Genomic DNA, 17855 nt, shown 5'->3' with positions numbered 1-17855 from the left:
TGAGCCCAGAAACCTGCTCACCCTGCCACCCACCCGTCCTGCCTCCGGGCAATCCCTTGCACTGGGGTCTGTATCTGTGACCATATAGTCCCCCTTTTTTCCTGCACTTATCAGACATACCTGTCTGTTGCCTTAAACCCAGCACTTGCCACTTGCTGCCTGCACTAGCACTTTCTGTCGCCTTTTATTATTCATTTATTTTAATATTTATCTGTTGTCCTTTGCTCTGCACTTTCAACTCCCCCCTTCCATGCACTTTTCCCCTTTCCCTCTCCCATGCACTTGCACATTCTCAATGTCACTGGGCCTAGAAAGATCGTTGCTTTTGTTCTCCTCCCTTGCCTTGTCGAGCTCTGAAACACTTTTGTACGAGCGCGATACAAATAAAATATCAATATCAATATCTCCACTAGTCCATTTGCTTGGGGATGGTACAGTGCGGCCTTCTTGTGTTTTATGTTGTGTTTGTGCAGGAATTACTCCATTGTCCATGACTAACTCTTTGGGGACACCTTCCCTCTGAAAAATGGATGTGAGGACTTCTATGGCAGCAATGGCCCTATGAAATCCAACCCCACCTTGTGCCACACTGCTTCTGGGATTTCCGTGGGAATCATCGGGGGTTGTCTGTTCTTCAAGCGTTTGTCACTGTTAAGACACTTATGGCATCTCTCAATCACGGAGCGTATATTTCCTGGTCCATGGCAGGCCACCAGTACGCCTCTCTCACCCTTTGCTGTGTCATGGTGTTTTCTAAATGCCCTGAGTGGGCCCTGCACACAATGACACTTCTCATTCCCACTGGTGGTATGACATGATCTCCCTTAATGAGCAGTCCTTCCACCTCTGAAATTTCTTCCGCCACTTTCCAACACAGCCTCATGCCTTCTGGTATGGCTCTTTCTTCAGGCCATCCATTCCTAAACCACTCACTAAGTCTCACCATAGTGGAATCTTTACTGTGCTCCTCGTTCCAACGTCCTTCACTTAGCTCCAGGAATTCTGGGCCCCTCAGGTCTTGTATTGATGCTACGATGTATTCATCTTGCAGGAACGTGCTGGCTTTCTCTTTATTCCCGGGTAACCTTGACATGCAGTCCGCCTGGGCATTTCTCCACCCTGCTATGTGGGTAATTTGAAATGTGTATTCCTGAAGTTTGGCCGCAATGCATGCCAGCCGGGGTGTTGATGATTTTGTCCTACCTGGACTGAGCACATGAATGAGGGTCTTGTGGTCGGTGACCAGTTTGAACTTGGTGCCCCATACATAAGTCCAGAAATGCTCCACAGCCCATGCGCAGGCTAGCACCTCTTTCTTCACTGTGAAGTAATTCTTCTTGGTCGTGGACAGGGCTTTAGATACGAATGCTACAACGCGTTCGGTATCCCCTTTCTTTTGACTGAGTCCGGCACCTAGTCCGCACGCACTGGCGTCCGTGGTGATAACTGTGTCCATGCTGGATTGAACGGCTGTAGGCACAGTGGTTCCACTATCCATCCTTTTATATTCTCTACGGCATCCTGCCATGCGCCTTTTTTCAGTAGATTTCTCAGCGGCGTTCTGATTTCTAAAAAATTGGGGATGAATTTGGCATAATATTCTACGAATCCCAGAAACAACCTCACTTCTTCCTTGTTGGCTGACTCCGGAGCTTTGACAATGGCTTGCACAAGGTTTTGTTTGGGGCTTATACCCCGGGAACAAATCTTGTACCCCAAATATTCAACCTCTTGTGCCCTTAGGACGCACTTTTCGTATCTGAACTTGACTCTGGCCCATGTGGGTGAGACACGTGCTGAGGCACAGCACGCGCATCAGGTCAGTGGATCACACAGCATTTTCTGTGCCCCACCTCCTCATCCAGCCCCACCGGCCGGCTGCCCCAAGCAAGGACAGTATACCAACTGAACTCCAAACCCCTACCAAAGTAGGGATCCACAAAAAAAACAAAAGAACCCCAAAACAAACCAAAAAGAAATCTGTGAAATATACACATTCCACTGAAGAGGGAGTGATATTCATATCCAGGGCACATTAACTCGCAACGGGTTTGTGCATATTGACCACCACCAATAAGCAGGCGTACCAGGCAGCAACCACCCCACACCCCCTCCCACAGCAAGGGAACGCCCTCGAGAACAGTGCAGCAGCTACCTCAACAGTACCTTATACCTCAACTGCCACATCAGCCACCATGAGCAGCCCAGAGACTGCGCCTCCCACACCCAAGTCCAAGACAGTTTTGTTGCGCATGCCGCTCCCATTCACTGACACCTCAGGCAGACAAAGGTCAAAGGTGGGTTGAGTGGATGGAGGATTCAACCATTTTGTGAAAGCGGTGGGGGAGGAGAATTCACCCAACCTACAAAATATGTGAATCAACCTGGTTGGTAGTGAGATAAAGACCATAGTCAAAACAATTCCACCAGGAGACCAGCCTGATTTTCCCTCGCTGATCACTGCCCTGTACAGGAAATTCGTAATTGAACCAAACCGAGACTATGAGAGGTACATGTTCAACCAATACACACAGGGGGTGGATGCGACTGTCGACTAATTTATCACCCGCCTTCTGGTCAAGGGCACTCACTGTCAATTCCATGCATTCTCCTTGGACGAAGCAATAAGACTACGTGTCATAGAAGGGTGCCTGTCACCAGCCCTGAAGAAACAACTGCTAAAGAAGCCCCTGTCAATTGACCAAGTGAGTGAGCTAGCAAGCATTTTCGAGAGGGTCGAAGCGCAAGCAGCCTTCATGACGGGTACCCCGTCACGAAGCAGAACAGCACCAAACTCATTGCTGCAATCTAGCCGGCGGCCCAGCAACCAGGAGACAGAGGGATCGCATCATACGAGATATCCAACCAGCCTGGACCCAGACCGCAAAGGCAGTGCTACCAATGTCTAATGGATTTCTGACATTCAGGGGCTTGCCCTGCCCTCTAGCAACGATGCTCCAACAGCAGGAGGGAAGGCCCTTTCCAATCCGTCTGTAGGGAAGGGAGACCATTCCCCAGTTTACCAGAACAGGCTCTACCATCCAAGTCAACGACGATATGTCAGAGCGGTAGAGGAATACCGCCCACCTGACTACTCAGAGGACTAAAGGTACTATGATCAGCCCCCCGAGTGGAGGAGGAGTAGGATGAGCCCCCACACACATATCAGGACTACAAGGACCAACAACAGCCCACACCCTATCACAGAAGTATCAACTACGACCAATCGTATCAGGATGAACATGTCAACCTCATCCAGGATGACAGAGAAGTGAGAGAAGCGCAGAGAATATCAGTTAAAATTGGGAACAGGCAGTTTTGCTTCCTAGTTGACTCGGGCGCCACAGTTAACATCATGGAGAGCAAGAATTCCTGCAAATCCCTGAGAGGCCGACGGTGCAGAAGACGTACTCACAAATGTTTCAATGGGGTGCAACATCACCCCTTCACGTCATCAGACATTTCAAACGCAAACTCATGCAGAGGGGTTTAATGGTGGACATCACTATCCATGTCATCAGGAGTCCGACGAAAGGCAGGTGCCCCCTCAGCTATCATACAGCGTCGTGTTTAGGCCTCATTGACATTCATTTTCGCGAAGGGGATGTGATCTACTCGACTGCAGGCGGAAGTGACAAGGCAAGTATAGTGTGCGTAATCAACACCGCCTCCACAGGCACAAACCTCATCACCAAGGAAGAAATCCTGATGAGGTTCCCCCAGCTATACACAGGACTTGGGAAGCTCAAAGGAGCTCCTGTTATATTGCATAGTCTCAGCTGTCGGGCCAGTCCCAGAGCACCCCAGTAGGGTGGGTTTTCATCTCCAAGAGGCTGTCTCCAGAGAACTGAATCAGCTACTTAATGACAGTATCATCGAGCCAGCAACGAGCCCTACCCCATGGGTGTCCCCTCTGGTATTTGTACCCAAAGAAGGTGGACGTTTACGTTTGTGTGTGGACATGAGGCTGGCAAACACTACTATACAAAGAGAGTGCCCCCTGTGCCGTGCACAGAGGACATGATAGTCCAGCTCAACAGGTCTGTGATGTTCTCGAAACTTTACTTAATTCAAGGGTACCACCAGCTAGAACTGCACCCCGAATCACGGGGCATCACAACATTTGCAACCCATGAAGGCCTATTTCGGGACAGATGCCTCAATTTCGGCATTTCTTCTGTGGTGGAAATCTTCCAGGATGCCATAAAACAGTTGATTAGACCCATCAAGGGCATGCTGAATTACAGTGATGATATACTTGTGTTTGGAACAACACTTGAGGACCACAACGCAGCCCTACTAGCAACTTGCACAGCGATACAGTATGCCGGTCTAACATTCAACATCGGGAAATGCCGTTTCAGCAAGAAGAAACTGAAGTTTTTCTGTCACATTTTCTCTGCCGACGGCCTGACGCCTGACCCTGACAAAGTCAGTACTATCATCAACCTACGTGAACCACTGCAAGTAGCGGATGTCCGATCATTCCTGGGTATTGCCGGGTACTCTGCATGCTATATCCCTCACCACGCATCCATTACTGAGCCGATTTGGAGACTGCTGCAAAAAGAATCAGCATTCCTCTGGTCCCCACCATGCCAGGAAGCGTTTGAGTCCATCAAGAAAGCCCTGGCAGAGGCACGCCACCTGGCCTATTTTGACCACAACTGGCATACGGAAATCATAGTGGATGCTAGCCCTGTGGGTCTCGGGCCATCCTGGCGCAGACGAGCAGAGCTGATACACATCCCAGGCACATCGTCACCTATACGAACAGAGCCCTGTCAGCCCCCGAATCTGCATACTCGCAGGCTGAGAAGGAAAGCCTGGCGGCTGCCTGGGCCTACAAACATTTCCATAACTTCATCATTGGGAAGAAATTCACGCTAATCACGGACCACCAGGTGCTGTTGTCCCTTTTTGGAAATTCACGCACGAATATGCCACCCAGGATAGAGAGATGGGGCATCAGACTTCAGGAATAGGATTACAACATTATCCACAGGCCTGGGGGTGGGACCAAAATCGGGCTGAGTATCCCGTCATCCAGCAGGCACGCCGACCACCCGAGCAGGTGACATGGAATACATCAACTATATGGCTGCAAATGCACTTCCCCCAGCACTGTCACTCGAGACGGTCGCGGCTGCATCCGTAGCCGACCCATCCATGGTGCTGGCGATTAGCTTAACGAGCAACAACAAGTGGAAGGACTACCGGCATGCAGTTCTGAACCCCCCGGGGGTGTGCAAAGAAGAGCTGGAGAGGTTGGCAAGAATACACACTGAACTGGCAGTCAAAGACCATGTTATACTACTGAGAGGGTGTCGGCTAATCATCCCTGCGACACTCAGAGCAGAGGTCATTAAAACAGCGCATAAAGGACACAGAGGGTCAGACAACTCAAAAAGGCAGCTGCAATGCCATGTATGGTTCCCCTTCATGGGCTCACTGGTTGACAGCTGGGTCAAGAACTGCCTGGCATGCCAGTGTACAGCCAGAGCGGAAGCTCCCATCTCATTGCAGCCGATGCACATCCTGGACAGGCCCTGGGACAGAGTAGCAGTCGACTTTTAATATCTCCTGCTGTTCATTGACGAATATTCGAGATTTCCCATTGTCAAGAAAGTGACAACCACTGCGTACTCCCAAACAGCAGCAACGTTTGACAAAGTGCTCAGTGAGTGGGGCATCCCAAGGTCCATCAAGTCTGTTAATGGACCTCCATTCAACAGCCACGAGTTTGCAACCTTCGCAAAACATATGGGGTTCACACACCAGAAGATAACCCCTAGGTGGCCACAGGCAAATGGAATGGCTGAACGCTTCATGGCTACCCTCAACAAAACAATTCAAAGAGCCCGCATAGAAGGCACCAACCCACACCAAGCGCTATGCAGACTTTTGCAAGACTATTTCAGCACAAGTCACCGGCAGAGTTAATGATAACATATGAAGTACACACCCGCGTTGTGAGACAACCCAATGCTCATGAAGAAGGGGACGCCAAAATCATAAGAAGAGACACTGAGAGGAGAGAAGAGGCCAAGGCGGACTCAGACATGAGACGAAGAGCTGTGCCCAAAGACTTCCACGTCGGAGACAAATTTCTCGTCCAGCAGGCCAAGGAAGACAGACTACAGATACGCACAGAAGCATTTGAATGTAGTCGCTGTCAAAGGAACCGTGGTGACCGCCCAGAATGGAGACCGCGAAGTCACAAGGAATAGTTTGCAGTTCAAACATTTCGTCAAGAGAGAGGATTGTGAACCGCCCCCTCCGGAGCCGGAGCAAAGAGGGCAGCGAGATGATCTATGGATCCCTCCAGATGAGGCCTGCCATCGGGTGCCAGTGACACTTGAGGCAACAGGGCCAGAAAGGGCTGAGTGAGAGAAACACACGACCCCATTGCCTGATCAGACTGGTCGAAGAATGTTAAGGCGGACATATGACTATTTGTCTGGGGTTGATGTTACACATCTCTGCCCCTTTAAGGGAGAGACACAAGACTGATGAGAAGAGAAAGAAGGTGGGAGGAAAGGGGGGAGTTACGGAAGTTTCAGTGTGTAGAGGTTAATTAATAAAGTAAGACGTTAGTCCAAACTCTCCAGTGGTTGCTGCGTCCTTCATTCCTGTTTACCCACTCTGGTTAACAGCCGGTAAACTCCATTACTCATTGTTCTGTTCTTGCTCGTCACAGTACTTACGACCCTCCAAGCCCAGCCCTTTGGAGGATGTCTGAGGCCATATCAGCATTGGTATGTAACTAGAAGGGGCTGCGTGAGTCACGTTATTATACGAGACATAAGGCGAGGTGGCGGAGCAAAACGATCAAGAAAAGAAGAAAAGTCCCGTTTGCAGAGGCAGGCGGGTCAAATAAGTACTGTGACGAGGTAGACCATGATTGGGAGTGATGAAGATTTCGGTATTTCCATCATTAAATAAAAAACTTTCGGGGCAAACCTTTTGGCTTTGCCTATAGAGAACACAGGGGCGTGCAGCGGGAGGAGCTCTATGAATCTAAATGCAAGGGGCGGGTCTTCCTTCTGTAGTATTAACCCACCGTGATATCTCCTCACCTGCAACAAATATGCTGTAAATTTCCTTTTAAAATTACACAAACTGCTATAATTTAACACAGATTTCACAATTTCCATTCGAATTGGCGGCGCTTCGCTCGAGTCAAGTTGTCAGTTCAAAGTACAGAGCTGTTTGAGCAGGCGAACGTTGATTTCTACAACTCGAGGTTGTTTGTTTGCTGTTCTTACTTAGATGTGTGTTTTCAAAATGGACTTTATTTTTCGGTAATTTTTGCAATATTGTCAACATGTATACAGCAGAATTACTATCCAGTTCTGTAATGCGTAGGTACGATTATAATTGTATTGGGCGTTCTCCCAGCCCGTGAGCAGTGCATATAGTGTCAATATTGTGAGCATATTCATAGTGTCCTGAATGAAATGCAAAAAGTAAGGCGGGCGTGCTTGTGTCCTTAACACCAATGGAGTCACCTCCCCGTCACTCGTCCTCGTCCCAGTACTTAATTTTGAGGCACAAGAACCTTGCCTCTCTATAGAAACCCCTTTTCATTAATTTCTCCTTAGTCCTGCATCCTCCATACAGGCCATGTCAGTTCCCTTACCCGACTCCCCACAGTTAACTACAACTGTTTTTAAAGGCCCGGCCATTCCCCATTTGTGTAGGGAGGGAGAGGTGGGACGTAAACACTGGGACGAGGACGAGTATGACGAGGAGTAATGAGGATTACCAGCGTTGCATTCATTTCCCTCTTCCTCGACCCAGTATTTACATGTGAGGCGTGCCAACTCATAGCTCTCAACCATTTGTGTCACAAAGGCGGGTGAAAACACCCGATTTTAATTTTGGCGGGTGAGAGGCACATTGAAACGAATGGGCGTGCAGGATGCTTGGTGGGTGAGCCAGCTGTTTACAAGGCGGGTGACACCCGCCAAAAGCAAGCGTGTGAGTTGAGAGCTATGGCCAACTTGAGGTAATGAATGGGCCTAGAACAAGAAGTATGCAGACAACAAACATGGTATGCACACCAATCATCACCAGTTTTATTCGAGAGCAACAGACAGCATATAATTGCAATGCAAATGGTTGTCCTTGGGAGGTGATGGTCACGTTTTTTTAACTGCAAACATGACCACCAGGACCCCAGGAACAAAGCATTAGCATTGCAATGAAGACAGGTGTCAGAACGTTAGCAGCTCGACCTGCAGGCTCAAAAGGAGCCGGGGCCGCGGAGCCACACAGAGAAAACGGCAACGCCACGGTGTGTAGATGGCCACTTGTTTGCAGAGTGGCTGTGCTGAACGCAGGTTGTCCAGAATTGCACTTGCTGTCACCCGAGAGTCACACTCTAGGGAACAAAGCAAGTTGTGCGTCCCGCACAGCAGCTCTGCGGGCCAGAGTCCCCAATTACAGGACACTCCCGCAAAATGCAGGGCAGTTGGACACCCTAATTAAGCCAGGTGTTAAGAGAATTAAACACTCAAGCATGATAGACCAGAACTCCTCTTCCAACAAATTGTTAAAGTCAATAACCTACCCAATTCAGGGCACTAATAGACTATACAGACTTAGATCACGGACCAATGTTACGCCTACAAAATATAATTCAGCTTGCGATCTGCCCAAACAATTGGACCTACTAGGGGTTACAGAGACTTGGTTACACCAAGCTTCTGGCCCCTTATTAGCGCTTGCCATTCCTCCAGATTACAACATCATTAGGGCTGATAGAACCACTGCACCAGGAGGGGGTGTAGCCATAATAGCCAAATCAGAGTTGCAAATCAGATCCTGCCCTATTGAAGAAATAGCAGGCTATGAACTACTTCTAGCCAAATTTGCTACTGACCAGAAAACCACACTTAACTTTGTGGCCATTTACAGATCATCCAATAGTAATGCCCATCCAGACCTAGACAAACTGTTGCTACTAGCTCCCCTCATTTAACCTAACACTAAATGTATTATCCTCAAAGATATGAATCTAGGCTTTAATGATAAGCAGGATACCAAGGCAGAAGCCTTACACTCGGCACTCTAAGACATGAATTTCACCCAGCTGGTGAATACCCCTACGCATATCAAAGGACGAACATTGGATTGGATACTGACGCTTAATTCCAAAATATGCATTGAGTCGATTATACCTCTTGACTGAACTGACCACCATTGTATACATTTCTCCATTACCAGAAAGGATACAAACCCCCCAAAAACCATAGTTACAGACACATACGAAGCAAGAAATATTCGGAAATTAACAGCTGAGAACCTAGCCCCTATTATAACAAATGCATTGTCCTCCAATTCGGCCACTAGCGCCAACCCTGCCCTCCTAGCTGAACCCTACCATAAGTGCCTTACCACCACTATTGACACAGTAGCACCACTAACAACCAAAACTCGATGTACTAACAAGGGTAGGTGATAGTGTAGCAGTTAGAGAAGATGGGAGAGATGGTAAGTGCCAACATAGTGGCAGAGGACAGTTGATGGAAAGAGGGGTGGCTGCACTGCACAGTCCTAGCCCAAGCTCACCAGGTGGCCTTGTAGTTACAGGAGGGGCACAGAAATGCAGTGCAAAATGTGGGGTGCATGCAAAATGTGGGTTGCAAGAAGTCACAAACACACACAACTAGATTCGGAAATCAAACGGGGCACAAAAATGCAGCGCAAAATTTTGGATGCAAGAGGTTACAAACACACACATCTAGGTTCGGAAATCATACATTGTACAAAGAAAATGCAATGCAAAATGTAGGGTGCAAGAATTTAGAAGCACGTATACCTACGTTTGAGAATCCAACAGGGCACACCATGTAACGAAGGAGGAGGAAATTAGGTCAGGCAGAAAGTCAGAGGGAGAAAGCTACAGTAAGTTTCAGGTATGTTAGTGGAGGAGGCAGTTGAAGAGTTCAGCCATCACCCACTTGACGATATACGGAGAGCGTGTAGGGGCACAAGTTTGTGTGAGCACTGGCTGCATTGGGAGGCTCTTCATGCTTCAGGGGATAAGGTGGGGGCCTTCCAGGCCCGTCTTGGCCCGGTCAGGCCCAGACAGGAGCCTTACTGGGTGGACCTTTGTGGAGTGGGCCGGCTTCGGCCTACCAGTGCCTTGGATTGAGTAAAGTAGGCACCAGCCACCCAATCAGAAGGCAGCAGGCTTAGACTATGTTGATATTTTGACCCCACGAGGAGGTGACTGCCATTTTGGAGAAGAATTTTGCAATATAGGAATTAATGGCTTTACAGTACTGCAAAGGTAGCCCTTTTGGTCAAATGCACCACGAGTGTGCAGAAAGGTCAGAACTACACAAAAAGATTTCAGCCCAAAAGTATGAGCGTTTGAATCACGCTACACACAATTTTTCAAATAGAGTACAATGACAAGTAGAAGTTAGCAAACATGTCATTAGTATCCCTTTTTTCACAAGGGCTGAGACGTCCAGTCCCAGTATACTAGTAGGTTGTCGGAAACTCTTGGCGCTAGACATCCTGGAAATCAATTTACCTGCCTTATTCCCCTCCTCGCAGCGCCTGGCCCTAATGGCAGTGGTCATATGAAGTACCCCTCTATCCGCCAATTCATGAAATTTCGCCAATAGACCCTGAATCTGACCCGACCCAAATCTGATCCAGTATAACCCCGTCTTGAGTCCTGCCATGTTCGTTCTCCAGGTCCGTGAGTCGACCCTCCACTATGTTTAACTCCCTTCTAATACTTCTGAGAGCCCCATTGGAGACAGATAGCAAGACCCCTCTCATCCACACCTTAAATTCTCCCATAGTGTAGATCCCTCATTGAGATTAAAAAATTCAACTATATCCCTGTGCAACCCCTCAACTGCACCGGGTCCTTCAGCACAGCTGGGGGCATCCTGGAAAGAGGAGGCGGCCTGGGGCCATGACCAATCGCAAGGATAAAGCCACTGGGACGTGATCCGAGAGCATTCAAGGGCAATCGGGAGCCACCCATGGGTGAGCAAACAAACATCGATCCGTGACCCCGACCATGGACTAAATAACAGAAAAATCCTCTGAAGCTCTGACTTTCCTGCATGTGAGCCGCATCTTGACCTGCCTACTGTTGGCTCCTAGACAACTAGGGTCCCTCTTCTGCCTCTGAGATAACTCCTGCCTTACATTAGATAAGGACTTTAAAAGTATAAGACTCTGTCTTTGATTCCTAAGACAAAATAAGTTACAAAGTGTCCTAAAGTTCTTGTCCTCTAGCTCCTTGAAGCGTCTCTTGTGCTAGATGGAATTAGCAATAAAGATATCAGACCAAATAACCGAACAGACTCAAGGAATATGGCAAAGTACTACTTTATTCTCAGTTTAATAAAGCAGGGTCAACTGGCAAACATCAGACGGATGCTTGCACACTCACACACTAACTTGATTACACAGGGATCTTATACCCCAACATGCGTCATCTATGAAGTCATCCAATGTGACAAACCATAAAACCTATTAGCGGGAGGGATTGGTTAGGGGAACATATCTACTTATAGAATATATATGGGTTAATACTTCATTGGCTGTCTCTTATCTGTAAGACAACCCTGGAACTACCTCTGACTATGTATACTAGTGATTACAGCGAACAAAATGACAGCGGATTGCTCTCTGCAAATTTGTATAGCAGGTTGCCCCATAGACCCACTGATTGGTTGGCATACTATCCCAACCTTGGACTTTTGGCTCGCCAAGCAGCACGTACGGAAACCGAAACCCAGGTGCATACATCACGTCAGATTACTCCCTACTTTCCCAATAGTCCATCATCTCTCATCATACCGTCCATGAGTCAATGTTTCCTGTCTGTAGTTGATCTTGTAGCCTGTTATCTGTTCTAGGACATTCAAGGTAGTGAACACACATCACTATCTTCATCCGAGGTTTAACAACTAGCCCTTGTTTTCGACTTCTGAGTCACATGTGAAGAGACCACGAATTTGTCCATGTCAGCCTCTTATTTACTATTTGATTTAATTTTTTCTAGGTGTCATTGCTCCTCTTGGCCTCTAGGGACTTCCTCGCCCTACCTTGTATAAACTTTATACACTTTTAATTGTCCAATAATTGGCTCTTGCAGATGTTTTTCTTCTTCTTTAATCTAAGAGAAATATATCCCATCCATGGCGTATTCGTCTGCCTCTCTTCATACTTTGCAGCTATTCCTTAACAAGCATCGGCAAAACCAATAGTTTTGTTGTGTGTACAATTCTTAGGCATTTGCCAGGCACCGCTATTAGATGCCCATGTGCTTGCACCATTTTGCAACTACTACTGCCAATGGCCAGGTAATACCACTACAGCAGTTCCTTGCAAGTGCCTTTCCAATGCCTATTCGAAAGCCCATACTGTACCAATGCTTGTTGTATATATTGTCCTCAATCTAACCACATCATCACGTGAGTAGCACACCTCCATGCAGGGCAGTTTCTAGCCAACTTCGTGCCCGGGCCGAAACACTAGAATGCACCCCCACAGACCCTGACTGGCACATATGACTCTCAAACTACACCTCTGTGTCGTGCGACAAAACCCCTCAATATCAATAAATAATTGCTATATAAATGAAGCTGGTTTCATTACATTGTAATTCAAGTACTTTACAGAAGAAATCTAATGTGAAAACACAGCTGTGGCTGCCCAAGTAAATGTTTTTTCTGTCATCTGCTCTTAGGGAAGGCCTTGCCTGAATGCAGTTTCAAACTGTACGTACTGGCACACTGCAGTGTGACCAGCCTTCCGGGTTCTGAGGGCCCGCTGACCACTGGCCCTGTGTTGCAGGTGTTCTGTTCGTACCACCTCACTTGGATTTCGCAAGGGGCAATAGTAGACTAACCATATGAATTATTTTCTGATAGAGGGTTATCATTCCAAGATGTACAGTCTAGTACACTCTTATTGCACTCTTTAAAAATACATCTATGAGAGTGGAAAGTAGCACAAATAGCACCAATGAGGGTTCCTGTATGCTTTGCATTAAATCACAGAGCATTTCAGGAATTTAACGGTGATCAGAGAGCTCTATATTTGATAAACAAGACTGTGATTAAAGGGTTGCATGTGTGAATCTCTAAATTCATGACAGACGCATAGCTTGGTGCTCACATCATGGTTCACAACACTCACCCTAACATTAAAATGTTTGTAACCATGAAACACGCATACCTTTTCAAACAGCTTTGGATGTGAAAATAAAATTGCTGCAACATCAGCCACTCAAATGGGGTACAAAGGCTCTTTTGCTTCTTGATTCTGGAATATTTTAGATGAAGAAGGGCTGGTTCTCAGTGTGAGCATGCCCCAATACAGAAACATCTTTAGGGTATTATATTTATAGACAGGAAAGGATACCCTACAAGGGACATCCAATAAACAATGTACAGAAATGATGCACAGAAAGAATTGTACCTATTACAAACTTTAGCCTGACAAGTAATAAGCTGATGAAGTGTTTAAACAAAGCCGGCTTCTAATGCATGGTATAGGGTACAAAATTGCTCAGCCACTACCTCCTCACCATTACGCAGGGCTCGGGGGTTATTTCTGCAAAAAGAGCAGGCCTATGCTTTATCTAAAAGAGGTGGCATTAGCATCTCTTATTAGTGCTGGCCTTCAACTAGTGAAAATCATAGGGTGGCAGTGTAGAAAGGGCGTTTGGCTTAGTGGATGTACACTTTGAGGACATTTCTTTGATTGCTTTGTGTTTAAGTGTGGGCACAGTGTGGTATACCCGTCAAAGCCACATACACACACTGTTCCAGGCACATACGGGAGCGCCACATAGGTGCCATTAACCAACATGGTGGTGACTTGTACAACACACTAATCATTGCTGCACACATCACTGCATTTGATTTGCCATGGACTAGCGTCTGCATGGTGACGCACAATGAACTCGACTTTCCTAATCAAGGTGCCAAGTGACATTGAGTTGCTGTCTGATGTGCGCTTTAGGCAGTGGTTGGCTTGTTTAAAAATTAATATATCTTCGATGCTGAGCGAATGCATTTAGTCCATGTCCCAAAGCAGCCACTAGAATACTTAACCACGAAAATGACAGTTAACCTTCCCAGGGATGTGCCATATGTAACTAAAAAGTAATATACAAAAAAGTTTTGGTGTGTCAAATCGAAACATGAAAATAGTTTTAAACTTTTTCTGTGTGGCACGTTAATTCTCTTTGAAGGATGTATAGGTTTGGTCAGCTAACATACTTGTTCTGTCCTCATTAAAAATGCCCCATGTTCAGTTCTTAACACTGAAATGTTAAGCGCATACTGTGTAAAAACAATGGCTTGTTAAATGAGCCATCACTTATAAATTGCCCCACTTGAAAATCTGTCAACACCAAGAAATAGGGGCACAGTGTGTGATTTCAGAGTATCTCACATGCTGCGTTCGGAATATCCATTCCTTTGTTTGCATATTCCGAACACTTTGCAATCTTCCACAAGTCAACAATGAACAGCCAGCCCTTCTCCTGAGCTATTTACCTCTGCGCCCTGTCACCTGCTCCACCCGGGCCAAGAAACGGGCTTGCCTCCATGGTAGCATGCAGGGAAAAGGAACCCTGCGCCCCAGAGGCAATCACAGTGCAGATGCTCGGAGAGGGACCACGCACCGGAGAGGGACCACGCACCTTCCCGCTGTTCCTGAGCCCATGCTTTCCTTCATGCGCCAACGAACTGAACAAAAGCGCTGTTTTTATATGCAGTGGCCTTCCTGATTTATGAAGAAATAAATATAGGAAATGTATTTTCTACAACGGACCGTTATATTTACTGATTGTTATTACCGACCACACCCCACAGTTAGATGGAGATCATGTTAAAACACCTAGTAGAGAACTAATAGTTCTTTTTGGAAGTACCACATTTTAGGTAGTGTATTCAGATCTAACTCTGTCGGTCAAAGAGGCCTGTGGATTTCTGATTATTTGATGTGATTAGTTAAATATTCAGACTTTCAAAGAACTGTCATATGACGTGATATGCATTTTCAAAAATAGCTCACAATTTCGCTTAAAGTAAGTGAAAGACCTGTAGCCTTGATTACCTGTAGCCTTGGCCAGGGGCCTAGGATACACACAAAATCTTGGGGGGACAGAGGACACCTTTGGAACTTTGCTACAGACACAACATGACCCAATCCAAACCACCAGAAGGCTGAGTGCCAATCCTTAAATCCCTTCAAATATATGTGTTCTTTGACCTTAGATTTATTTTAAAAAAAGAAAAACGAATAATGACAGTTTTAAAAACAGTCACACTTCCAATAAGTTGCAGATTTCTCATCAACAACACAATACTTAAAGCTCATTATAAACACATTTTCATCAAAACAGTGTTAGAAATAAAGCATTTGTGGAACTATTGCGATTAACCTTCAAACATTTGAGATCTTACAGCAGGGATTTTAACTAAACAAAGTACTATTCGCCCTTTTGAAGCTCTCAATCTAATTGTTGTAAGGATGCTTTGATATTTTGTATTTTTTTGCATCTTTGCATCCTTTAGAATCCATAGCAAATTATTTTGCTATTGCTTGTATTCCTACCCAGATTCATGTTATCTTTATGTATATTGCAGAGCAATATGATTCAGTTTTTTCTGAGATGTACTTAAACGCTGTCAGGTTTTCAGTCGTCGCAAAACACCAATGCTTCTCTCGGCCAGACAGGAAGAAACTGGAACAGTTAAGAGGATGTGCAGCAGCTTCCCATGTTCAAAGAAAGCTCTTTGGGAAGATTCCTTAGAAGAATATCTAACAGTTTTGGAATTGAAGAATACTTGTGGATGCTTGATAAGGTAGTGAATTGAGTAGAGAGGAGAACATATTTGATTTAATTTCAGAGCTTCTCCCTGATTAGTGGAAGAGTTGAATGGAGGAATTAAGAAGGGGGACTAGGGGAGAGGGAAAGAGGGAATAGTGGACAGTAGGATAGTTGCTAACAAATTAGTGTGAGAGTGGTGGAAAAAAGATGATCAGGGAGGGAGAGCATTTAAGAGGGAGAGTGTGGTATAGTATCCAGAAAATAGGTTTATAGATCCAATTACTCATTTGGCTATTACCATGCTTGTTGCAGCATTTTAGACTCCACTTAGAACAAGCACTGACAACGCAAATAGTGTTGGCCTGACTCTCCAGGTACCCATGCTAATTACCAGCTATTTCCATCATAGGCCCAGAAAGTACCACCAATTGTCAGGTATGTGCATGATGTGCTCTGGTACACCATGTATGTGCACCATGGACCATATATTTCAACCCTGTACCAAGTAACGCAATCAAAATCCCAACTACTTACAATTTCAAAGTGTTAGGATCAAAATCCAAGGTACTCATACCATCACCAGATATTGCCTTCATTACATCAGATTCTCGCACAATTACCATCCAATGCCCAGGTACTCAATTGATGATCAAGGCTATGAAAAATATGCATAGTAGAGCCAATGTTCACGATGTCCAGTTAGGAGGCAGTGCCAAATTCCATTATGTCCAGTTAGCAAAGAGGTTCCTGGCTATATTATGCCCATTTATCATAGCAGTGCAAGATTCGGTTTCACTCAATTATGATGTTAATGCAAGGTTCCATTATATCCATTTAGCACAAAAAGGCCAGATACTAATATGCCAAGTTATCATATGCAATGGCAGATTCAAATATGTGCAACTAGCACAGTGATGTCACATTCAATTATTTGTAGTTTTCACAGTAGAGCAAGATTGCATTATGAACACCAGCATAGTAAACCCAGACTTTAGTATGCTTGGATAGCACTGCACTTACATATTCTGTAGGGGGCTGTAAGTGTGTGGTGCAGTCAGATGTATGTGTGTGGTGCTGGGGGTAGTGGGAGTGTACAGTGCAGTGCTCGGGCATTGTATACACAGCGGGTTGAAGTGTGTACATTGCTATGCCGCGGGCAGTGTGAAGTGCTATTTTGGAATGTTGTGTGTGTGCAGTGTGGTGATGTGTATGCGCAAGGTTGGGGGGTGTGGGCATACAGTGGAGTGGGGTGGTGTGTATGCACAGTGCAGCATTGGGTGTATACCCGGTGCTGTTTGATGTGGGTGTGCAATGGTGTGTATGTGCACTGCTGCATGGGGTGTATACGCAGTGATGGGAAGTACTGCCTATGCAGTTCTGGCATGTTTTTTGCCAAAGCGTACTGGGGCATATGCTATGCCTGCTTCTTATTTTACAATTAAAGGAGTTTCTTAATGTTGACCACATCTCAGAATGCATGTCCTTTAATTTACCTAATTAATAGAAAAGAAATGCATTCAAGTGCCGTTCTCACATTTTTTAAAGAAGTTCAGCTTTGCCAACTTTCAGCCAAAATTAAAAACAAGCGCTGGCAATGCCAACCGTTTGGGCATGTGTGTAGGCATGAGAAAGGCACTTGCCAGGCACTGCTGTAGTGGTATTAACTGGCCATTGATGGCAGTAGGTGCTTGTGTGATGACCAGGGAATCTAATGGCAGTGCTTGACAAATACTTATACAGAAGCCAAAATTGTTGGCTTTGCCAATCCTTGCTTTTCATAGGACTTCAATGAAGGACATGCATAGTGCTTATAAATTGAGTGGCTGAAGGCAGACTTGGTTAAGATATTTTTATTACACCAGTTGCATGTTTACAGCTCCAATTAAGTAATGAACTCTAAGAAGATTGCTTTGAAAAAACATTGGCCGGCACTTTGAGTGCAAAGTTTGATGGTAAGTCTTGATTAAAGCAAGCTCAAAGAGTTCCCATAAAAAAATCATTTCAGGTGGGGATGAGTAGGAACTGG

The 17855-nt window shown here is 45.9% G+C and overlaps 2 protein-coding genes across 2 annotated transcripts in view; one reads left to right on the top strand and one right to left on the bottom strand.

Annotated features, from left to right (window-relative positions):
- Positions 1–17855, bottom strand: part of TRMU (tRNA mitochondrial 2-thiouridylase) — an 852019-nt gene that overhangs the window by 760960 nt on the left and 73204 nt on the right. The window lies entirely within an intron of this gene.
- LOC138514007 (L-threonine ammonia-lyase-like) overlaps positions 6993–17855 on the top strand; it is a 416242-nt gene continuing 405379 nt past the window's right edge. Inside the window, exon 1 of the mRNA XM_069629234.1 lies at positions 6993–7095. Within this exon, the coding sequence (XP_069485335.1) occupies positions 7025–7095 (71 nt within the window). The 5' untranslated portion in view covers positions 6993–7024. The remainder of the gene's footprint in view (positions 7096–17855) is intronic.

Source organism: Ambystoma mexicanum, chromosome 12, assembly GCF_040938575.1.
Source record: "Ambystoma mexicanum isolate Mex_15411 chromosome 12, UKY_AmexF1_1, whole genome shotgun sequence".
Lineage (NCBI taxonomy): Eukaryota > Metazoa > Chordata > Amphibia > Caudata > Ambystomatidae > Ambystoma > Ambystoma mexicanum.
This window is presented reverse-complemented; position numbering and strand designations above follow the sequence as displayed.